The following is a 26,004-nucleotide window of genomic DNA, read 5'->3' on the forward strand; positions in this document are numbered from 1 at the left end:
TTTGGCCGAGGGTATTTTCCTATGTGGCATCATCAGGTATGGGACACTCAAAATCTCACTTAACCTCATCTCCTTGTTACACATCACTCGAGGCTTTCAGAGTCAGTGTAAAAGATTAAACAATCAATAGTATATGAAGGACAACACAACAATACACACATCTGAATACAGCATTATTTATGGTCAAACATTAGTTTCATACATTATCCAACAGAGAAAACAGCGGAGAGCAAACCTCTGAAGAACACAATTTCTCTTTCATATGACACTGGGGCTGGATGAATCTGAGAGCATTTCTGCATATTCATTTCATGTTTTATCAGCTGTGTCACAGCACAGTAACACATGCCTGGCGGTGAATCAAATTCCATCCTGTTGTCCAGGGGAAATTCCCACATGCTATACTGTCTCCAAAATTAGCGAAACAGCAAAATAACCCTCAGCTATGACTGCCTGATTCATCCCTGATCAGCAGGTCATACACTGCAAAGTATTACAACAAGAACAAACAGATGTTTAAACCTGTGGCAGTTACATACTCACAAAGTGAAAAACAAAACCGGATCAATAATGTCAACTTAGTGGCATCTTTGGCTGTTCACAACAGGATTATAAGATTTTTTACAATTGTTCAAAAAGATTGAAAATATGATATTTTATTTCATGTAGCACCAAAAAAAAATTACACAAAGGCCCAAAATATAAGAGTAGGGACTTCACAAAAAAACAAAACAAGCAAAACAAAAACAAAAAAAAAATCAGAATGCCATGATGGAAGGTCTAAGGTTCATTTTCAACATCACACTTTACATCAGAAATACTGCCCATGCTGATGATCACATCCATGCAGGCCACCAGAATAACAGGGGGGAAAAAAGCAAAAACAAAATAATAAATAACAAAATAAAATAAAAAAATTGCAATCTAATCAGTTCAAAGGCTCTTGATTTGGCTCATGGAAATGCTTAAACTGGAGTAACAGTGTTTCCAAACATCACAACAGTCTCGAGGTGAACCTGTATACAGGCCGTCTCTGTTCAAAACCGCATGCAGGGCTTCCAAAGCACTGCATCAGTGTGTTACTGAGGTCATATGGCCTGCTTTCATGTCTCAGATTGGGACAGCGAGATGCAGCTCCCATAAACAGGACTATGCCTTAAAGAGAGCCTCCTTGATAAGGATCCAGAGCCTCAGACAACGCTTCTCCGAAAAGGATTCAGTAGGTAGCAGGCTACACCTGGAAGTCAGTCCCGAAGTGTCTGATCTGGGCATCAGTCATAGACAGATAGGTGGTCCTCATACTGGGCGAATACTGCAAGAAAAAATATTGAATAACACAATTTAGTACGACTCAAATGAAACAACAGCTTAAAATATCAACTATGGTTTGATGTGATCTCAGTTTGATGATGAGCTGTGAGGCTGTGGAGGTTGTGGCATCAGAGGGTGGTACTTCAATGTGGTGAGGAGCAGGTGTAGAGCAGAGAGAGGGCATGAGTCAGGGTCACAGAATAAATTCCACTCACATGTAACACTCTGAGGATAAAAGAGTGCCAAGACGTCACACAGCTGAGGTACTGCGTGGAGATTTGGAGGGGAGGGGGCTTTGGATTATAGGTTAAAACATTCCATTCAGGAAAGCATTGTTCACAGTGTGCTTCAAGGAGTGGAATGAAAATGAAATCAAATAAATCAGAAAGATGTTAGACAAAAGAAAACTTACGGCTTTTAAAAGTCTGAAGTAAAAGAAAAAAAATGAAAATAACAGAAGGGTTAGTTGCCAAAACACTGGTTAATATTAATATTCAGCAGTTAGATGCCTCGCTGAGGAACCATTTGCATTAAAGCATGAGTAAGATGCAAGGCAGAGCTGATTCACCAACCAAAAAACCCCCCAAAAAACCCAAACATTTCCCTCTGTAGATTTATACATTGCAGTATTGTTAATCTAATGCAAATATCTGGTCCAAAGCATCTCTGTTCCACGAATAAAACACACGTCGGTGCCTGTTAAAAATGTGTCTCACAGAGGCAGACTAAAATTTTCAACAATGGTCCACGTTCTCTTTCGCTCCATCAAAAGGTCTTTCATGTCTTTGGTATGCTGCGAATGCAATTCAAGCACGGAGTCAGCCACGCAAACAGAAAACTTAACACAAGCGCAATTCCAAAAAAGTTGTGACTGTGTAAAGCATAAATAAAACAGAATGCGGTCATTTGCTAATCCTGTTTGATACATACTCGATTGAAAACTGTACGAAGACAACGAATTTAATGTTTTACTGTTGTTTTAATTTTTGAAAATATATGTTTATTCTCAATTTGATGAGACTGGGAAAGCTGGGGAATGCTCAGTGAACAACTGCTTGGAACAATCCACAGATAAATAGGATCATTGGTAACAGGTGATAGTATTATGAATGGGTAAGCATCCTCGAAAGGCTCAGTGATTCACAAGCAAGGATGGTTTGAGGCTCACCACTTTGTGAAACACACAATTGTATAAAGAATATAACACTACATGAGCTCAAGAACTGCTTTGAAGAACTCACGGTAAACAGACTTTGTTTGCAAGTGTGTGCTTTCTGTTTTTATTTCCGTTTTACGTGTCCAACTTTTTGGGGAATTGGGTAGAAAAGAAATTGAACCTAAAAGAAGATTTAACTGTGGATTTACAAATATTATCTATCATCTAGTCTAAGGTCTGTGTATGCATTAGCCTTAGCCATTATTTTGAAAGATTTAGATAAAATCCAAGGCAGTGGTGAAAAGGACAGGAGCTCAGAGCTCAATGAGAATGTGTGCTTCAAAACAGAGATGAATGCACTTCAGTCAATGGCCAGAAGAGGGCAGTCTTCCATTGCTTGCAAAGCAACATCACACCCCTCACCAAGTCCTGACAGTGTGAGGTCCTGCACAGTGTATATGTGTTGTTATGTTCATGGTGCTGCTATGCATGCTCTCTGTTAGTGTTGCAGCAGTGTTGAGGTCAGTGGTGCCATCATCCTCATCACACTAGAGACACTAGAGCCTCATAGGGCCAACGCACCGACGGAGGTGGGGATCCTCTCCCTATCAGTGGCACGTTCTCATATCGAGGACTCCCTCCAAACAGCATGGACTGATTCCTGCAGCAGAGAGGGGAAGAAAAGCGGTAAGAGTTGAAACACACAGGTACTAATATACTGTCATAATCTAACTGATCTTACATGTACTCAGGAGGTGGTATGACATTAGAAGCAGACTGCGGGGGTGGATGAAGGCTGGCCTGGCTACCGAGGCTGCTTGTATAGCTACAGAAACTGTGGATGTTGGACCTTCTGGGGTTGTAGGATATCCGTCGCGCTTGGGGGTTGAAAGGGTCCTCCTCATCTATGTCATCATACTCTTTGTCTCTGGGTGAAAGTGAGACACACATGCAGACAAAGACAGAAATGGAAAGAGTGCATGCATTAACACTTTGCAGGAGGGCATTGCGGGCAGTACGTAATGGGATAAGGGGGTTGCTTGGTGCTGACCTGCTGCCCATTAGAGTCCACAGTCTGAAAATTGCACACAGCATGGCAGAGAGTGCACAGGCAGCCAGCAGAGAAAACAAAGAGAGGTAGAGGAGGCCTTCCACCCCATCATAGCACACACCCATTAGGGCATCAAGGTAGTTCTAAAAGAATGGATACATATATTGAAGTCCAGTGAAAATACTGTCTTTAACAAATAACAGCTCAAAAACAACTTAAGTATTATGTGTGTATATAGTCCTCGAGACCCATAGAGATTAAACCCATTAAGTTAAGTTTAAAAATTATTAAATTATGAGATTTATAGGCAATCATGACATGGGCACACTAATGGACTCGGTGGACACATTTAATTTTTATTCGTATCCCAAAGCCTATCCTAACTGTACTTCAGACACATTTGTGCTTATATGTGCTCACTACTGCAGTAGAATTAAAGTGGGTACTCAGAGGTGTTCTGGATTGATAGTGATTGGTTTGAGAGGGCAGGCTATAAACAGCATTACTATTCTATATTTGAGACTTGGGCTCATTGTAGCTGTTGTGAGGGGAAAAAACAACTGCAGCCATTCGCAGCAGAGATAGTGTCTAGAATTGTGAGTCAAGACTCACACAGACTTCGTGCACATAAACACAGTGCTGTCTTTTTCCATGCCAAGGCCCTCATGTTACTCTGATGACATGCACGGTACAAATGCATTCCCTGTTTGTTTATCTTGTTACATTTGAGTAATGGCCAAGAAGCTCTGAGAACGGCCATGGCAGTTGCATGGTTGTGTGTGTCATCACTGTTATTAAGCACGGTTTAAAGTGTATTAAAGCTTCCTCACTTTAGAAAAGAAAATAATGTATATTACTATTACCTTTACCTTATTTCTTAACCTTTGTGACAGACTGACACACCTACATGCAGTACACTAGTTGTCATATTAAGGCTCTGTTGATCTAAAAACCTGCATCAGATGTTACAGTAGCAGCAGCAAGAAAGACTAATTTGACTGTCAAGATGTCTTATTCTCTTTAGAGATAAAACTGGCTGAAAACTGTGAAAGTAAAGTTAGACTTTAAAACAAGAAAAACTGGGGGTGTTGAACAGAGCCTGTCTAACAGATACAGAGTGTACTGACAATTGCAGCAGGGTACCTAAACATGTCGGTCCACGAGAGGTACAAAGAGATAAGGTTGAGAATCAGTCAAGTTGGTCCTCTAAGTGGCTTTGAGATATACCACAAAGCAGCCCTATTAAAATGTGTCCCCATTGGAATCTGACCTTACCTTGTGCAGCCCGCGGCAGTCGAGAAAGGCTGTTAGCTGGTGTACACTGAACTCAGTGGAGTTCAACAGTCGCTGGATCCCCAAAAGGTCTCTCTGTGTAACAAGGTAGAAAAGAGAGGAGAAAATGATACACACTTTTTCACATTCTCGTGTAACAGTCTGTCAGCCAGGCCACTTACCTCAGCAGTGGGAAAGAAAGGCACGGAGAACTGCAGCAAGCCCTGGATCTGGATTTGCATGGTGGTCAGAGAACGCTGGCAGATTGTCAAAGACTGTGAAAACGTAATCAACCACCACCGCCATCACACGCACAGACATCCACCACAAACAATACAGAGATCGTATTAAACATTGAGTATTGTTTGGGAGCAGCATGTCAACCAAGTAATTTGGTGTTAAATAAATCTTTATAATGCTCTTAACGAGAGGACACACTTCTTTCCAGACAGACAGGCCCAGATTATCCTTCGCCACCATCCATCCCGCCCACCAGCCACTGTCCCTCCTCCCATTCCCACCACCCAATTGCAAGCACAAAAGAGTAAAATTTATGTAAACTGGGCCATCAGAGAAAAATATTATACATACCTACTTAACAAGCATCATTCTAATCCCAAAATGGATGCTGAAACGATAACTAAGCATGTTGGGTTTAATTACTCGTCATGGATTTATCCTTCACGAATTCTCTCAATATGTGCCACACAGTTCTGCTCATACAAAAAATAAAAACGCCAGACAGTCCAAATATCATAATGCTTAAGACAAAGAAGGATCACACGGGCTTAAATTGCACAATGCCAATGCAAGCCTTGAACTGTGTGGGATGTGAAGGTGGAGTATTACTAATGAAATCAAAACAAAACAAAAAAAATCACTGGTAAGTGTGCTGTGCACCAACATTTGATTCTCGAGGACAGTTAAGCCAGTGGTTCTCAGACTGGGGTGTGGGCCACTCTGGCAGGTATAAAGCTGCGGCATGGAGGGACATGGGTGATTCGGAGAAAGATATTGCAAAAGTAAGTTCAATAAATCTGATTTATGTATCAAAAATAAACAAGAGTTTCTTGATGCAATAGAAGTGGCATTTATTTCACTAAAACTTTGATGATTTTATAATTTTTTTCCTATTGTTACTAATCTCTAATAATTGTAGGATGGAGTTTTTTTGAGCCTCTGAAAACACATTATTATTAGTTTTTTGCTTATTGTACAAGGTTATATGTCTACATCTATTAGCCTTGAAGATAAGTGTTGAATAGCAGCTGTGGATTAAATTCCAAGCTCACATTGCCCAACTTTTGTTGAGGTTGTGTGTGTACACACACACATATATATAAACACACATTACTTATGTGAAGTAGCTTCCTTTATGCATGATATACAATAAAATGAATACATTATTACAAAAGTAGCACTGTGATTGAGAATGCCATCAAAGCAGAGATTATGCACGCTGTAAAAGATATGGCTAATATCATTTGATCAAATTTATCAGTTTAACTAATTGAATTAGTGTTGGGGGCCCGTTGCTCAGGGAAGCCAGGGGATGATAATAATCTAGCTGCTCAGCATCTAATGAGGAAAGACTCAGTTCAAAATAGCAGAACACTTTCCTGTGTGTAAACAGCTATAAATGTAAGCAGATAGCTGAGGCTTTGGACATCTTGCCAATACCTGTTGGAAGGGGTTTGGTAGATTCGGACTGCAGAACAAATAATAGTGTGCAACATCTGGAAGGTGAGAGAAATGGGGAGATGGGGAAAGAGATTAGCATTGTGTCTTAATATTCAGTGACAGAGAGAGCTGGTATCTGTATGATTCAGCTTGTAGAGATAAATTACCTGCGCTGAGGAAATCCTTGGTTTTGTTCACAATAAACTTGTCTGGAGCCACACAAAAATCACTGGTGCCCTGTGGGAAAACAACAACATGCTGTAAAAAAAGGAATGCGGTATTTACTCAAGCCATGAACTCGATCCAATTACTTGTGGTGAAGGTGAGTAAAACTGATTTTGCAATGGGCAGTTATTGACCTCCTCTCAAACAACAGAAACTTTTTGTTTTACAACATTGTTATCATCCAGAGTGAGCTCGCCTGTTAAAAGAAAACACTCACAAGGATGCCTTCAAACATGGCGTTACAGCAGCATGCAGACACGCATACAGATACACAGATATGCACTAAACAAGCACCCAGAAAAATGTGTGGTATGTAGCAACAGACCTCAGGTTGTATTCACCATGTAGAGCACGTTACGCTTTGGTGACCGTGGATGAAATCTACAAAATATTTAATGCTTTTCAGTTAATCCACGAAGAACCGCTAATGTGCATGCATAACCAATTAGGGGTTAAGATCACATCATCTCTGTTCATGTAGTCCTCCCCAGAATGTAAAAAGCTGGCAATAAAAAAGGACAAATAATAATAAAAAAAAATAACTTAAACAGAATAATTTCTCACACACATGCATAATTAACAACTGGGGAAAATAACAAGCTTATGTTTAAATTGATCAAGTTCAAAGGAATCAAGAAAGTCAAAAAATCAAAGGCTCATGTCATTAATTCATAATAAAGTCTTGTGTTCTCTGTTTTTCATGTCGGGACCAATCAAAAGGTATCTTCCTATAGCCTGTCATTGTCAAGCACAGCTCAAAGGACTTTACAGGAAGTAAATCTGTTTCTATCTTACAAAGCAGCAATCTTAAAAAAAAAAAAAACATGATTTAGAGCAGGGTGCAACAAATAAAACACATGAGAATGAAATTAACCTTCATTTTCATGTTCTATAATTAGATTCACACTTGTTCCACCCCGATTTCAGATTACCAGCATATGTCTGAAGTCCATCACATGACATGTGTTTTCAAAAAAAAAAAAAAAAAAAAAAAAACACCAACCAAACAAACAAAAAAAAACAGTAGAGCACTGTTAGATGTTACCCTTCATCTCTATCTCATTATACGAATGGGAACATTTTGTTTATGCTTCATCTCATCAAATATGTATAAATTTATGAGCATTTTCTAGGACACCACCATCATCTACCTTCCTTTCAAGATGCACTATGTTTTTGCACCGTGCAGTTTTTGAGTTATGTCTTTATTGTAACTTTTGCATACTGGCCCATATTCAAATTCTATTACTGAAGACTGCATTCATTGATAATCCATTTCTGTGAGGAGAACTGGCCTCCCCATTAATAACTTGGAAGTTATTGAGCAAGTTCACCTCAGCTCACCTGTGATGTAACAGTCTGACAGAGATACATGCTGGAGATGAGCTACACTCAACTATTCTGGATAAGTCGACTGGAGAGGTCAGAGGTTTTAATGCTGGGTCATGTTCAGTTTCAATTCAATTCAGTTTATTTATATAGCGCCAATTCACAACAAAAGTTATCTCATGACACTTTCCAATTAGAGCAGGTCTAGACCAAACTCTTTAATTAAATTGTAAAATAGAGAGAGCCCAACATTCCCCCTTGAGCAAGCACTTGGCGACAGTGGCGAGGAAAAACTGCCTTTTAGAAGGCAGAAACCTCGGAGCAGACCCCGGCTCAAGATGGGCGGCCATCTGCCTTGACCGGTTGGGTTGAGAGAGAGAGAGAGAGAGAGAGAGAGAGAGAGAGAGAGAGAGAGAGCAGGAGAGCGACAGAGAGAGCAAGGGAGAGAGGCAGAGGGGGTGGGGCGTGAGAGAAGGAGCACACAAGCAGAGATGCATAGCAGCAGTAATAATACCAGAAGTATCGAAATGTAGATAATGATAATGTTGTACTATAATGAGCTATGCTAAGCCACAGACAGTCTTGGTAATCTGGTTTTAAAACTGCAAAGAAGCTCTGTATTCACTGAGAACCACAAGAGACATTTCACACCCGAGTATAATTTCAGGATGAAATCTGCTGTCAAACCCCCCTTCCTTAAAACAGCTGTCCAGATGTAAAATCATGGGGGTAATCCACAGACAGGATGATCTACAGGAGGCAAGGAGGGATAGAAAACGGCTGGAAGAAAGGTTTTACTCTTTGCAGCCCAGACAGTGTCCCTAAATCGCACTCCATTAAGCCCAGATGTTCTGAACACATGGTGTACAAACAAGAAGAAAGAATAATCTGTCAGAAACAAGGAGGATCTCAACAAAGAGAAACAAAGCTGAGCACAACGAGAGAAGAGATTTTAAAGAAAGCAGAACTAGCAATTAATGCTAGAAACAGCTTTGTTTACAAGAGTGGGGCTAAGGGTTGATTAACCTAAAAGGCTGGGGACTTGTAATCAGCTTTACTGCATGACTGACCATAGAAAAGCACCCGCTGTAAACTAAACAAACGTGTGCACACACTCTCTAACCAGGAGACATGTCCAAGAACACATGCCTACTGACAGTAATATCGTTGGGAGGTAAGTGCTATATGGAAGATCCCTCCACCAAGATACATACGTGTTCAACTTTGTGGGTTAAAAAAACCAAGTGATATGCAAAAGTATCCGAAGGTCCGGTTAAACACAAACGCAACATAAATAAATGAAGAAGCAAGTGTGGCAAGAAAGAAAGTGTTTTCTTACCACAGCTGTAGCAGTTCCCGCACCCAGTGAGGCCCAGCTCATGATCAGAGACAGCACTACAAAAGCCATGATCCTTTGGGGAAAATAGCAAATGGGGGAGAGTGACAGAGAGAGAGAGAGGAGAGACACACAGGGAGATGAAGTAGATGAATAAGTTTGTCTTTGAGCCAGTGATCTTCAGCCCTTTTTCACCTACATAGTTTGATTTATTCTTTTCAGCGTTTGCTTGGGAATGTTTCCCCTTCTGCGGGAAGACAGAGGCCCAGCTCGCGCTTTGTAGTGGTGCGTCACAGATTAGACAATACAGCTGAAATACAATTTATCGCAAAGCTATGTCAAGGTAAATTAACTCATGACTTCTTGCTGAATTCTTGTTAGCTCTAGATTTACAGAAAAAAAGATCTATTCTATTCAGAAATATGTTTGAATGAAGCTGTTCAATAAAGGTCTCACAAGGCCACAACAGAAGATAATACCACTCAACGACTGGGGACTTTCCATCTCTAGCTTTTCTTCTTTGCTGCTCTGCTGGATTTCACTGGCAACATTTTAATTGGCAGCACTTTCTGTCAGTCATGGATGTGTTGGCTGTCAAGCACTGTCACTGTTATTCAAAAGCTGCCACCAGCTTTGGTATGTTGACATCCAGTTTTACCTGCCCCACCTTTTATCTGAAAAGTTCATCAGGCTTTTAACATTGGGGAGGTGCATTATGTACAAAAACAAACAAAAAAAAATATTAAAAAGTCCCCCATGCAAACACTTTCTTAGCAACCACCAGCAGGGGCTAGAAAAAGTGCTGTGAATTAGAATAGCCCCCATGATGGATGTAAAAAGGCTTCTGTTCTCGACTCACTTCTCAGACCTTCTTGAAAGCACCAATAAAGTAGCCTGAGAGCACTTAATAATTAGTTAAGGGAGTGGACTCATCCTGCTCGAGCGATCAATAGGCATTAGTGAGACCCATCAGAGGATGGATGTGAAGAGCAATCCTGAGCATCATCTGCTAACACTGACACGTAGGCTGCACTAAATTGGGCAAATGGGAAGTCTGGACTGTGGATTCACTTGTCAGACATCAGTGTTGGTTAAAATTGCTAGTTGCAATTTACTAAATCAAATGTTCCTCCGGCTAATCTTTCTACTACTTTCAGAGCTCTGGAACCTAAGACGAAGAAATCTACAGTTGTTTTGATCTGGTCTGAGAATATATAATATACAATCAGCCAACTGATCATTTGGTTTGATTGCATGTGTATATTGTACAATACAATTATCTTAAATTGTATGTGGAAATTAAAGGCAAGTTAATGAGGAGAGGAAGGATGGAGTCACTGTCGGGGCTATTTTGAAAAAGTAATTCTATCTCCATGTTGTTAATGGAGCGACCCATGTGGTGCCAGAGAGGCTGACTGGTGTGCAGGCTGTCTGTGGCCAATGAGAACAGAGAGATGGTCTCAGAAATAAGAAGAGAACAACAAGATGACCTCCGCATACACACTAAGGGTACCTACGCAATGAGCAGCCATCGGGGCTGCTTGGCCATCCCCAAGCACATGGCCAAGCAGATGATCAGGTCCAGGATCAGCAGCAGCAGATAGGTCAGCCATCTACAAGACAGGAAAATGAAGTATCATCATTCTAACAATCCTAATTGATCACTTTCGCTTGCAGACAGCTTACTTTATGGACATGTTGAAGCCTCAGGAACTGCCGGCCCAACATATGTTCGGGACTGAATGTGTGAGGTTTGTGTATATCAGCATTCTTGTCTCCTAGTTAGAGCCCATCTGTGTCAGGTAATTTCCAGCCTGTTGGCTTAATAATTCAACACCACAAATCCATAGACATTAATTTTTCAAGCGAGGAAAATGTCCTTCACAGGAATGGCCTGCAGTCAGACTATACTTGAGGTGTGTATGTGTGTGTTCTGACCAACCAAACATGTGAGAATGCTCATGACTCATTCTTAACCAGCTCTGGGAGAACTGTACATCTTTTAGCACATACCAAAGCTCAAACCAAACTCAGGGTGTCACACAAAAAGATACATTTTAAGGATGCTATGTATTGACATGACTTGCCATAGCATATCTGTAGCTTTGTCGTGAATGTGTATACCAAGGTCACTAGAGAATATGATTCACTCATCATCTACAGGTACCCTAACAGACTTTCAAAATAAATTGCGGGCTGACTATTCTATGCTGCTCACGGAAGAGGGCATATGGATGGATAAAAAATACTAAAAGAGACCACACTTTACTTTATCTGCATAAACAGAACTGCAGGCGTGTGTCTGTGTGTGCAGGGACAGAGATGAATTCAGAAACAGAATAGGGAAGAGAAGATATAAGCTTCCCTTATTCAAATAACACTGGGTTGGCCATAACAATTGCTGCTCATCCATAAAGTCCTGCCACAGGCTGGTCATAACCCAGTCTCCTGCATGAAATCCAATCAACACACAAGAGTTTGGTGTCAGAATGCACAAAGTGCCAACTGCAGTACTAAAAGAAGATCTGGTGTCAGGAGAGGGACAATACACTGTGTGGGAATATGTATGTATGACACTAATGATAGGAATACTCCAGTGAGTCACTACCAGTCATGCAACCGTGGTTATTTGTGCTCTGTCATGTCTGAAATCACAGACATTTGCTTTCAGTAAGAGGTATAAAAAGTATCATAGAAATTTGCCAAAGGTATACATTAAAAATTCCAAATGAAGCAAAATTTTGATAATCAAACAAATAAATTAAATAAGCTGAGACTTTAAATATTTTACCTTACAGACAAATAGTCCACCGACATCTCATTCTGCTAAAGACCAATATTTCAGACCTTGACTAAAAACCATCATTTTTTGCTTTATTATTTTGCAGGTACACACTTCTGCAAACAGGTTACATGGCAACCAGAAGCACTTGGGGCTGAGAATTCTGAATCATCTGCTCTCTTATCTTGTGTGGTTCCTGACACTGAAGTCCTTTTGAACACCCATTCTTTTGTTTCCCACTTTTTTCTTTATGTGAAAGACTGTACGACAAGAAGCCTTATGACAAGTGCCAGACATGACAAAGGAAAGAATTAAAGTCAAAGTCATAAGTATTATCTATCGAATGTAGTGGGTGATTTACTTTGTGTCTGTAATCTATATCAAACAATCCTTTTGTAAAAGGCACATACGGCCCTAAATCTATTTTTTGTCGGTCTCTCCTTCCACGTTCTTCCAAATTGCTTCTATAATTTGGTTATGAACAGGTTGCAAATGTGAAACTTGACAGCATAACAACACTGTGAAGTTTTATGCACTCAAAAATAAAAACAAAATTACAGAAGCTATCAAATTACACTCAGAGTTTGGAGCAGCAGTCATTGGGGCCTCATAAATTAGCACAGTGTTCCTGAATTAATGCTGGATATTTTATTCATTTGGACCATTTTGTTGTTAATAGGGTTTTTTTCTTTGTTTATTGAATTTCTGGTTTCAACACTCTTCCACAGTTCTCCTATGAAAAGAACACAGTTCTCAAAGAGAGAACCACATCAAAATAATAACTGCAATCAATGTGAGCAATGGTCTGCGGGTAAGGAGATCATTTATGGTCTAATAGCTGCTCTGCCATGCATAACATTCGGTGAGAGAAATAAACGTTAGAGCTTAAACTGCACAGTGGGCAATAAGCTCAATTTTAGCTTTCATTTACTTAGCAATTAGGAAAAATATCTTTTCCGGTCTGTGTTGCACAGGGGAGATCAATAAAATCCCATCTGCTCTGTGTCTGGTGTGGCTCACTTGTAGTGCCATTCTGAGCAGCATGTTTACTTCAATCACACACAGATGAAATAAAATAATGTCAATCACCGCAGGGGAGTAACTGAGGCTCCACCTACCTGTAGTACTCAATGAAGGCTGTTTGGTCAGCAATGGCTGCCAAGTCAACATTGGTTTTATTGATATCCGGCAGAGCAGTCAGCTCGCGGATGACGTTATTGACCATCAGCTGCATGAAGCGCAGAGTCTGGAGGTAGTCAGACCTTGCAGCAAAGATTTCATCGAGCCGTTCTAGGTGCTGTTTGAGTCCAGTTTCCACATTGGCCAGAGATCCTGCAACCTTTAAAGTACAATAAAGATAAGAAGAATGATTCAAGTGAGAGAAAACGGGGAACAGTAGGTGTTAGGATATGGGAGGGGGAAGGTGAGGAGGAGTCAATGAGAAAACAGGGTCAGATAGAAACAGGAACATGAATAAATTCATTTAAAAAGAAAAACAGATATCCACAAAAAGAAGATTGAAAATAGAGAGAAAGGTGAAAGAACCAAAAGAGCACTCCCTCGAGGAAAGATTAACTTTTCTCCTCAACCGTGTGTTTTATTCAGGTAAACAATTTTGGAGTAGAATACTGATAACAATACCAGGGAGACCTGTTATCACAGGGGTCTTTGATAGTGAGAACAGAGTGGGAGGCAGCAAACTGGAGTAAATACATTTTACTTTTCTGTTTGAACAAAAACAATGTGATGCAGCAAACACCTGCACTTTCAGCAGCATCAATGGAACTAGAGACGGGTCAATTTTAGCCGAGCCAATTACAATGAGGGGGAGATAGTTTTTCTACCATATCAGCCATATTTCACCAAGACTCCGAGCCGCAACAGCTTGACTCGCTTATACAGATATTTTAGAAAAATGGCATGAAAGGCACAATCCACTCCGCCGATGTAAATAAAAGGGTAACCCTGCCATCAAAATGAGAATGTGTGCTTAAAACAAAAAAAAAAAAGGAAAATAAATACTACTTTCATATCTGTATATATAATATGAGACTAGCGCCAGCACCCAGTTAGCTTAGCTTAGCACAAAAAAACAAGGGGGAAAAGGAGAAAACAGCTGTTAGGAAGTGTTATGGAACGGACTCTGAGGAGTCCCATGACAAATAGTGGGTAGGGACTACTTTTCTGTACATGTTTTTGCATGGACTAAACAAACACAATGTGACATGTATCACAGAACCAGTCTGGCTGTACCCCCTGGTTCCAGTCCTGGTGCTAAGCCACAAAGCAAATAAGTACATTTTCCAAAATGTCTTACGAATCCTTGAAGGAGAGGTGAAACAGAAACAACATCGACACGGTCTGTTGAGGAAAGTGTAGTTCTAGGAACAGCAAAGACGCTGTAAGAGACCTCTTTAGCAAGGGGACCCCATTTTTAAAACACACACCACCCACACCACAAGGACTTTGCTGGAACAGTATATTTAACATTAAACTGAGTAGGATGCTATACTAATTTTGAACAGATGTTGCTCTCTGTGTCGTTATCTGGAGCAGTGTGCAGCAGTCCCACTTTCTTTATCTCTTATCTTTTCTCCATTACACCCATGACTTCTTTAACGCATTCAAGTAGGACCATTCTCAGTAAAACTGTTCATTCCCATGCCATGAAAGCTCAGCACAAAGAAGACAGAAAATGTATCTCAGCCTCCTTGACTCTGTCACATATCAAACTCTCTTGATTAAATTCTACTGAGCGGATGCTTATGATGATTTCTAGACCCCAGAAAGACTATCCATGTGGAGATGAGAGAAAGATAAAGACCCATCCTCCACTCCAACACTCCCAGGGGGCAGGGTGTGTGTGTGTGTGTGTGGAGAGGGGGTGGTGGGGTGGGGTTGCCAGTAAACTGCTCTCACTCCCCACCTCTATGTTCATCATCTCTCACAGCTCTTGCCACATCGCCCTGAATCTTATCTGCAAGCTTGGATGCCTGAGTGTGAGAAATGGGATCCATCAGCTACAGCTGCTCTGGGTGATCCACATTTGCCTAATCTGGACCATCCCGTCTTTCCTTTAAAATGGATTAAAGCTCACTTTTACTGAAAGAGGGTCACAAGGAGGCTTCTTCATATTGGACACGCCTGTTAAATGAAACTGACTGATTTGAGGCTCACAGCAGCAGTACTCCAAGAAGTGCCAATTCACATGCAACTGAGCCGTTCTGCTCAATGCCATCAGTGATTTTATATATCTAAGATTCCTGTATTAACTGTGACAATAAAACAGTATATATGATGACAGCAGTTTAACACCAAGCAAGGTAATACAGTGAGAAATAGGACACTGAGGAGAGACATTCTGGGGACTGATGTATAGTGTAGAAAGTAGTAATCATTTTGTTCCAAGCATCACAAGACAGCTTTCACTTTCAAAGAGGAATTGCTAAATGTAAAAGTGCATCCACGGTTGTAAATCTGAAGCTGACATTCTGATAAAGTGCAATTGTCAAGTTTTTTTATCCATTCTTTCTAGGCCGAATTGAAGAGCTCTTCATATTGGCACGCTGAACACTGAAAGTAAAGGCTGAAATAAAGAATGCCTGCAAATAATTAAACCTCCCCCGCTTCAATGACCGAAGACAGAATGGTTCTCCTCATCAAATCTTGCCCTCTGTGATGCGTGATGAACCCTCACACAGTGTAAACGGCCTTAACAAGCCATCAGTAGAGCCAAACAGCTGCCGGAGTAAATCACTGACCTCACAGGAGATATTTGGCTGCTCTTAAGCCTGCTTTCCCAGATAAATTAACCCAGTCTGTAAAATACAATAAAGGAAATGTATTTAAGGCAAAGCAAACTACTCAAGTGATTACTTTTGAACCAAGTTAATAGAAAGACACATGAAGGGCTAAGAAAGGATTTAGTAAACCAATAAAGATCAGTGGAGAAATTCCTTTTTCAATCGCAAGACAAAACGCAGACTAAAGCAGCTTGAGCTTTATGGGATGGTCAGCCTGCCATCACATCAGCTCTGGAAGTGGAGTATATTACATCAAGAGTTTGCAAGTGAGAAAGCCTTTGTTTCCCTGGGGAGCATCTATGTTTCTCCTGTAGCCATGGTATACATCATGCTACGGGATCAAATCAATACCAAGATACAGCAGAGAGTCAGTAACAAGGATGTGAAATCATCAGTGCTCAATCCCATTTACCTTCTGCAGCACAAAGAAAATACTGTACTGCAAAGTACAACCTTTTCCAGGTTACCAAGTTTAATGTAAAGCCAGCCCTGAAATATGTCCTGCCTTTTTAAAGACTAAAATCTTTTTTTTGTTGAAACTGCTCTACAAAAATGTTGATTCAACTGCATGGTCCTTCTGGAGGATGTAGTTTGTGATGCTGCTAAATGTTACTGCATTATACTGAGCGTTTCTAATATTTTGTCCACCACATTTAAATAAATGAGGGCAGACTAGAGCTTCCAAAATGACCATAAACTTCAACACCTTTCTAAAACAGTTTCAACAACAACTGATCATGATAAACTTCATCATTGCAGGGTTTATTATAAGTATCACTCTATCCATGATGACCCAAATCAATGTGTGAGCTACAAGCAGATTAAATCTAAATCTGTTATCTCCTCATATACATTCAGCATGCACAATGAAAGAGTGCACTCGAATCTGTTTGTGTCTACATTACGTGCGCATACGAGGCCTTTAAGTGGATGTGTGACACAAGCCTACACACAAACACACGCACTTATACAGTACCAACAGTAAGACTGAGAGAGATGGAGAGAGGAGAGGCTTAACAGCCATTAATGCACTGCAGATGGGAGTTAATCCTCTTCTTCCTCATTGTGATTATTGCTTTTTGCAGGGCCTTGTTCTGACTCTCTTGCTCTCCTTCCTCTTTCCTATTCCCTCCTCCCCCTCATAAGCCTCCGAAATAACTTCCCTGAATGCAGGTCAGGAGTTGTATAGAAAGAATCCCTATTTACAAATCCTGAAGCGGCAATTCCTTCACTGTGACAAAAAGCGGATACAGACCCCCTGCAGGGAGGTGCTGCTTTGAGACAGATGCACACTCCATTAACAGAGGAGGGGTTCTAGTGTCTCCCAGCTGTAAATCGTTGCTTCCAAGTGGAATGAGCCATTAAAATCATGCTTTGTGCCATCATAGCTAATGAAAAATGTTTGATAATTGAATATGAGAAGCATGGGACGAGCAGTTATTCCCAGGAAAATGATTTCTGGCAACACTGGCATATTTGTTTTCTCGACACCCTTGTACTCAATCAGCAGGAAAATTCTGAAGTTGTAACAGATATAAATAACAGTGACATGGTTGTAGATTACATAGAGGATCTTGGCATGCCTCTCTCACCAGATTGTTGATGCCACCCAATGTGTGATTGGCACTGTAGAGCGAATAGGTCAGCTGGTACACCCCATCATTGGTCTCACTGTTTCCATAGAAACCCACTCCTACAGCAGAGCTGTAAAAAAGGTGAGAACCATCAAATTAATAAACAAATAACTACACATAGTTAAATGGTTACAATGATATATAACTATATTAAATATTTTAATTTAAATCACTGTGAGGTCATTATTGCCAAATGTGGTAACACAAAGAGCCCATAGCCCGCTTCTGAAAATGTTGCACTATTTATAAATTTTCAATATTATGAACTCGGCATCTGCAACAAAATTCACATTAAGATGTATTAAGTTGCTGCTGATCCCAACCAAACATTTCCTACTGCTGCTGCCTCACATTAAAAGCAAAACAATTGATGACTCGTGTTATGAAGTAGTCACAGGAAGCCTGTTGTGTTTGTCAATGAGATGACACTGACTACTATCATCCATCAAAAATGCTGCATTTTTTGACAGTGGATCACTTTGAAATACTGCGGGGAGTAATGAAAATGCTTGATCCATTTTCACTGAACATGGCCTGCACTGCATTTACTACCTAGTCAAATTGTTATTTGGAAGATATCTGCGTGTGTTGTCAGAGCTCAAGCCAGGAAGACATATTTATTGACTGACTGTTTCAGTGCTGATGTGATTTTAATGCTAATGTTTCGGTACAACCTAAAAAACAGCCCATCTAGCATACTTAAAAACAAATCTGCAAACATGAAGCTACTGATGATGCTTCTGATCTTTTCAGAAAGTAAGCAGTATGCCGGCTGCCGAAGTGCAGAGCCTAAGTGCAACACTGACTGCACCGCAGTCTGGTTACCATACATGTCAACATTATGGCTAAAAGAACAAACATACAATTCTGGACAGGCTTCCTGACATCTATACCTGTAATACCAAAAGTATTAACCCGCACTTGCTGTTTCCAACAGTGACCACAGGTGTGTTGAATCTTATGGTTTACAACTTCAACAGACTAAAATTGGCAACTGAAACATGTTCAACAAATTCATAAATAAATGAAATGCTTGTCATCCTTTCCATCACTTCAGTATTTGACAGATGTCTTGAGGTCTAGTCAAAATAATAATAATTTTCTTCTATGTCACTCATCTCTGGCTCCCATATGTGCTGGGCTGTAAAACTGGAGCTGATTTGTGAAAGAGAAAATGTTCATATTTGTCATATTTTTTCCTTTAAGATTGCTCCCCTCCATTTGTTTGGTTTACCCCTTTTCTTTCAAACACAGATTTTCAAGTAGAACTTATAAAATCTTTCTAGCACCAACTTTGAATTTACTATCCCATTCATGGGTAAAAGCACCTCATAAATCTGTATGACATCTGAAAACATATCCAAACAGAATACAGAGAGTCCCCATTTCTCACCTCCCTGCAGCCTAAGACTGTGTCTGAGCCTCTGTAATAGGAAGGATTGGTGTCCAAAACGCCGGAGTTATTAAACCGCTACTGCTAACAGTCTACGGTGACATGAGCAATGATTCAATCTCATCACACTTGATTGCAATAAGGTCAAGCTACACGAAGGACGGAGGTTAGGAACACTTTGAACCACATTTAGGGCCAGTTACCAACGACAGAGGAGGGAGCTCATCAATCAAACTTCAGATAAGGTTAAGTCGGAGCACAGATGTTGTTTCCAGGATAGCACATGTTAACACAAACACAAAATGGAAACTAAGTCCTAGTTTGCTCTCACATTGACTCATGTGCTGGGGACTTTTAACGACGAACTGTGCTGCTAATTCATACACAGCCAGCCGGTTAGTCACACGGCCAGGTTAACACCATCATCCTCCGCAGTGAGGCAACGACAATGGAGGAAGCTAGTTAAGTGCAAAGACAGGATGTTGAGTCTTATTTTATTTTAGTGTTTAATACATCCTGTCAGGATGTGTGCCTGTATATGCGAGAAATGTCACTACATTAGTGTGTGTGTTTCTTTTTTTTTGTCCGCCCCCATCCATTCACTGTAACCTTGTAAGCATAATGAAAATCAGTGTCTGCATCTCCTCTATTAAAATACTTCCCCCTGGTTATTATGAGAAGCAATGGGAGCGTGCCTTGGACAGTCCAGCCAAAGAAAGAAAAAAAAAATTAAGATTTAATTACATTCAACCCACACAGCATTATGTAGTCGACATCAAATATAACTGAACAACATTACTTTATGCCTTTTAAAGTATTTGTGTACCAGATGATCCGCAGAAGCCTGGATAATGAGCTCTTCATTAACCCTCTGGCCAACCTAGTGACACATCAGCGTCAATGAAGACCCGCTAATGACACAATAATGAAACAGTAATGACACAGGACGTAACAGGGCAGTTTAGCCTCCAGGGAAGCATTAGCGTTTTATGCTTCCTGCAGCAGCTTGACATGTGAAAACCAACACAATAAACAATTAGAGTACAACATATGTGCACTACAAGGTATTAAGTGTCATTGTTCCTCTCAGGATGTATCACTTCACAGGCTGTGTGATGATTGGACAATCTTACCTTAGTATTCAAAACATGTTGTGAGCTGAACAAATTGCAGGGATGAACAAGTAATAACAGATAAATGCCTCGAGTCTGTGGAGACTAGAGCACTGCAGCTTTCATAATGTGAATTAGGCCGACACAGGGAGGAAGGATTTTTTGAATATTATATTTGTTTTCTATCTTTAACCTAAATCTACCCCTGCTTCATTCTCCTGGGGTCAGACAGAATCATCTGGAGAGGTGCGGCAGCTCTTAAATCCCTTTTTTGTATTTGAGTTCTGCACTGTATTTTTTAATATCACGATGGATGAAAAGCTGGGAAAAAAGTGAATGAGGTGATCATGATAAATAATTAGCTCTTTCTCGAATGACATTAAAAAAAACATTTCTAGTCATTTTAGCCCATAAAAGCCCACAACCCAACATGGTAAAAGAACAAAAATATGAACAGTCAAGCATATTATACAAGAGAATTTTCATTTTATATGCATTTCTTTGTGTTTCTGTACAAGCCTTCTTTGTTGTTCCTGTCTAGCTTGAAAACCATCAGAAATACATAACAAACATTTTTTCTTTTTTAATTAACCTTATTCTACTGTGGCTTAAATCCTCCAGTAGCAACTGCCAGTGAACTAGTACATAGGATTAAACATTAAAAAATGTCCAAAGGAACAATTTCTTCATCACAAGCCAAAGACAAAATGCTGTTATTAGCAAGGAACTTAATGGATGGATTTTTTTAATTGGATATTGTATATCGTAGTTTATTTGTTACTTTGAATATACAGCAGATATAACATCTACTGGGAAAAAGCTTTCACAGAAAAATAGAGAGAGAGAGAGAGAGAGAGAGAGAGCGATGAGAGCTCTGAGTGAAGATTAGAGAACAGAGCTCCTTTGCTAAACAGCATCATGCCCAGTGACTTAACATTACAACAAGCCTTGTGTTCTGCAGTGGTGGCTCAGCATGGACACAGAAAATGAAGAAAGTTAAAGCCAGGCACTTAGATAAATGTCACAGGTCCAAGCGGATGAGTAAGAAATTCAATCAAGCTTTTATTGGCGACTCACTTGTTCTGTTTTGTTCCTGTCACAAGAAGTACACGTAATTAACAGAAATGTAATATGTCGCATATGTGTCGCATATTCAAAGGCCAAATCTAAAGCTGCAGCATTATGATTTAGTAGAGCATTTAAATGCACCAAACTGAGCTGTCAACTGCCAAAGTTTTGGAGGGAGCGGTCAGAGGAATGGTAAACTGAGGGATGTATAAGTCTGAACGTCTCCCTGTCAGCTTATCGGAGTCCCCCTGATGACGTGGCCTATCAGAAATACACCAGCTTAACTAGCTTTATTTGTTTTTGTTTAGGGTCACAGGCAGTGGAGCTGCACATTCTTTGTTCTGATCCTTGATCTGAGGAAGCTAACTAATCTGACTCTGTATTTAAAGAGAAGAACCTGCAGACAGAACCAAGTCATTTGAGTCATATTTGAAATAGAGGATAATTTCATTTCACAGTCCCAAGCTACAACATATTGTCCTCCCTCTTCCTGTATGTCTGAACCACATCTTTTGCTGTGTTTTCCCTTGTTTTTCCAAAGTAGATGAATGACTACAAAACGAAACAAAAACCCACAACCTTCAGTTCATTAATGGTCACATGTAGAGTTACTGACTGAGGCCACAACATGTGTATCTGTGAATTCTGTGGTACTGGAAAGAATCACAGTGGCGTTATTTGACTGTACCCTGCAGACTCACCACATGATGAGACCAGTGATGACGGCAGCCCAGGTGACACAGCAGGTTTCAGGCCTTTTGACATCTTCATCTATGTCCCTGCAGCAGCAGCACGTGCAGATCAGGTATGCAGTCAAAAACAGCAGGCTCAGACCCAGGCCCACCGCACCAACACATGCGAAAACTATCAGAGACTGAGGCAGGTGAGTGGGGAGAGAAAAGAGGCAGGAAGACAAAAATCCAGTTAAAGTCAAGACTAAGATGCCAATGAAATCCACAAAAATGTTAAGAGAGGCAGTTGTTGTGTGTGTGTGGTATTAAGATGTCAAGCTAGGTGACCCCAAAAATCTGAAGGCTGACTGCACTGAGTGAAAACAACACACCACTATCACACAACATTCCCATGTACAGATATGGGCAGCTATCCATTGATTATCACAACTGACTGCTGTTTTCAGGAGAAGGGGGGTAGAAACATAGACGTTGGTGGTCTCAGGCAATGAATAAAGACCACAGAGGTTTTTGATTTTTCATTTTTCATGGTAGAACTTGAACAGTGGCTCAGAAGAAATTAGAAATGATCCGAAGCTGTGGGAGGGGAGCATCATGCGACACAGTGGCTTTCATTCAGTCTTGTGATTTCCGAGTGTACAAAATATTTAAAGCCTGAAGGATGAAGAGAACAGTGATACGCAGAGAAAGCAAGAAATACTGCACCGAAACAGTCTGCATATGGAACAATCTGAGCATGAGAAATTGTGTGCAGACTATTTGATGATAAAACACCATGATCCTATATTTGTTTTATTCTTTGAAAAGATTTCTACATGCTAACTACACATGCTAAAGACATACACAATTGATAGTATATGTGCTCCAAGGCAGACAAAAATAGAACTGTTCATTTGCATCAGATTATAGTTGGGAGAACATTTTTTGCATTATGGAGCAGTTTATAATCCTGTTTACTTCCTTACAGACATGTCATATGACCATTTCATCGAGCAAACAAGCTAGACATTTTCTGTAGCTTATTTCCCACTGCATTAATTATCTTGAGGCAGTAGGCACATCAATAGATCTGTTCTGTCTGTCCAGCTACACCATAAAGCAAACCCCCTACCATTTAAAAAGTTTGAACTGCTGCTTTAACATTGATATTAGTATTATTGGAACCAAAAAATTACCCAGCTGGGGCTCCCCTAGTATTGATCATTATTAGGAACTTTGTAAGTGAGCTCAAACTCAAAACATTGGTCACTTGATTACAGTAGTTTAAAGACACCCAAAAGAAAAGCACGAGCTGATTTTACTTGCAAATAATTTCTACTTATGTTTTAGCACCCACAAGTTCAGAAAGTCTGGGTCTGGCTGACTAAGCAGAGCGATTCCTCGACTACAATGTCTGGGGCTAATTATTCCATTTGGATGACATTGACACTGTGAATGAATTTAAATGATATTCTCTTGCATAATCCAACACAGTCCTTGAAAACTTCTAACTTTTTTGAAGCTACGCCGTGATGATCAATCCATATTTTGCACTTAGTTTGACTTATCTTTATGTTTCAACTAATTGCAAAAAAAAACCCCAAAAAACAAAAAAAACAATATGCCTAAACAAAATAGGTCAATACAGATACAATGCCAGCTGAGCTGCCTTACCCAACAGGCACTCAGGCCAAAACCTTAATTCAGTGATTTGCTAATCATTGGTAGAGGACATCACTGATGAGCCAAGAGTCGCAGTGTGTAGAGTTTTATGGTGGTTTCAACCCTGGTTAGATTTCCTGTCACTATAACTCAGGCCTTTCATATGCACAATGCTGCGAGTTCCACTCTCTCCTCTAATTTTCCACTCCATTGTTTTATAATTAGACATGCAGGCACTTCAATTTCCACCGGCTGCAATGCCATAACAAGGCAAAGGATGCATGTGAAGGAGGAAGAAGGAGAGACAGAAAACAGCTACAGTATCTGCAGTCATGGACGGGAAGGTCATTGATCTTTAATCTTCCCAAAAGGATGTTTATATAAAGTAGGCTTAAGAATGGTTCCTGCCTAATTTAATTACACAGTAAACAACAACAAGCCCTGTAGCCACTGTGCATTTTCTACTTTCATGAAAACACAACAAACGAGCATGTCAAATGAAGAACACAAGTTACTTTCCAGGCATGTCGGCCCTAAAGACTACCAGCAGCCTCTGTGACACCACTGACTGCTGCTCGGCTGACTGAGTTTGACACTGCTGGGATTCAATCACCCAGATGGACCTTGATGCATGGACAGAGAAGTACAAAAAAGAACACAAGCCGGAACTGGGAGGTTCTTGGCAACAGCTTCTGTATTCATAAATGACGTGGGGGCAAAAGGAGCAGGCAGTGCCACATGGATGTGTGCTTACACACAGACACAAAATACTTTTAAGCTCAGGTCATGTTTCTTAGGGAATCACAGGAATGTCTTATTTTGAAAGACAGGCAAGTCTTCCCAAGGTCAAAATGGAATCAGTTAATCAAGTTATCCAGTTACACAATTAAAACACGTGTCAACATGTTATTTTAAATTAATGTGGAAGCAGTATTTTCTGTTATATAAACAAATAAACAAAAACTTCATTAGGGTTTTTAATTAAATGTATGCCCATCAAACCGTGTTGTTGTGATAGCATGTGATCTTTTTTGCTATTGCAATATACTGTGTGAAGATAAATTCCAACTTTTTGTAAAAAAAAAAAAAAAATAATAAAAAAAAAATACATTGTAACTCAAGTCAAGATTTTAGAGAATGAGTCAGACAAAAAGAGAGGAAAGTGAAGTCCATAAAGGTATAATGATGAAGTAATGGAGTGCAGATGGAAAAGAAAAACTGAGCATCAGCCTCCAATATATTTTCCCATCACAGAGCCTATTTTATCTATAATGACCGTCCTGCTGCCCACAGTCATGCTCTATCACTAAATATGACAGGTTGGGACACTCACTGCACAATACATGACCTCCTCATGAATGCACTGAAAAATACTTTTAAAAAATCCATCCTGAGTAATTTCTTCAACTTTGTTTTTTTTTTTTTTTAACTTACTCTTATTATGGATACTGCAGACCGCAAGAGTCCAAGTATACATGATATTGTAGAGTAAACTTGAGAAAGCTTGTGTTGTGTTCCTATAAGCATGTGTGTACAAACGTACATCCATGCAGACGCATAGAGAATATAGTTGTTCACGACCTGAAACATTTCATCGCCCCGTTAATACAGGTCATGTGTTATCATGTGAGACGTGCGGTACACGGGTTCTTACTTCCTGACTTTGGGACCAGAAGTTTGAGGTGGCGAAACAGAAACATCACTCAAACAGTCAAAATAAAATGGCTTTCATGACTCAACACATAAGTTCTTCTAAAAATACGTTTTGTTTAGCTGTACATGTGAATCTGTCGTTTCGTTATTTTAAAAGCCAGTGGTCCGCATTTATTGCTCTTTTGGTTTTCACTCTTTTGAAACTACGTGCGCCTTTACGCACGACTACAGTTACCAACCTGCTGATAGCTCGTCTCCTCCGGTTTGAATGTGTTGTCGACCGACTGGAAAAAGAAATTAAAGTGAGGGAAATTGTGCAGCCAGTAAGTCCACCACGGAGCAACGTAATCAAGCCTGGCAGTGGCCATTCCTCCTTGGAAAGTCAGTCCACCGAACCTGTGACCGCGCGCTTCCCGTTGAGACCTTGGCACTCAAATATTCCCAGGATATGCGAAAAGTAAAGAAAATGTCATAAACGCGACGAGCGTAGAGTCACCATCCAGCAACACAGTGCATTATTACTACACTCCGGTTCCCATAGGTCTGTATGAACTGGTGAGTTGTGCAACTGCTAAAACAACTGTACAGCTTCAGAGCGGGCCGGGCGTGTGTATCAGAGACACGGGATCGAGTGACTGCGTGAACCTGCCTCCCTGATCAAAGAAGGCGTGACAAACATTTTGTAGTCAAGTGGCGTCAGGTCCACTGGGGAGTTGGAAACTTCGGAGAAGTAAATAATATTAAGTTGAACATTTGCTCCCATTAAAAAAAACAAACAATCATGGGGAGAATTTCTCAAATAAAACTCAAGTGAACAATAAAAGATGATCAATTACCGGAAAGAGTCGATGATTTCACACAGCGAG

General features: G+C 40.3%; 1 protein-coding gene across 2 annotated transcripts; it reads right to left on the bottom strand.

Moving 5' to 3' along the window:
- Window positions 1-160: 160 nt before the first annotated feature.
- Window positions 161-25,867, bottom strand: ttyh2l (tweety homolog 2, like). 2 transcript variants are annotated; one of them, XM_046415766.1, is made up of 14 exons: window positions 25,378-25,867; window positions 21,854-22,026; window positions 17,538-17,649; window positions 13,261-13,481; window positions 10,878-10,973; window positions 9,364-9,436; window positions 6,638-6,707; window positions 6,471-6,526; window positions 4,973-5,065; window positions 4,794-4,886; window positions 3,519-3,661; window positions 3,318-3,395; window positions 3,050-3,128; window positions 161-1,312 (listed from the first exon to the last, which is right to left on the bottom strand). In XM_046415766.1, the coding sequence occupies exons 1-14, from the start codon at window positions 25,504-25,506 to the stop codon at window positions 1,232-1,234; spliced, it is 1,497 nt and encodes a 498-aa protein (XP_046271722.1). In that variant the 5' UTR covers window positions 25,507-25,867; the 3' UTR covers window positions 161-1,231. The 2 variants fall into 2 exon arrangements, with proteins under 2 accessions (XP_046271722.1, XP_046271720.1); XM_046415764.1 differs by having other exon boundaries at window positions 3,210-3,395; window positions 25,378-25,860.
- Between the last annotated feature and the right edge of the window lie 137 nt (window positions 25,868-26,004).

The sequence above is a fragment of the Scatophagus argus genome, chromosome 16 (genome assembly GCF_020382885.2).
Source record: "Scatophagus argus isolate fScaArg1 chromosome 16, fScaArg1.pri, whole genome shotgun sequence".
Taxonomy (NCBI): Eukaryota; Metazoa; Chordata; class Actinopteri; family Scatophagidae; genus Scatophagus; species Scatophagus argus.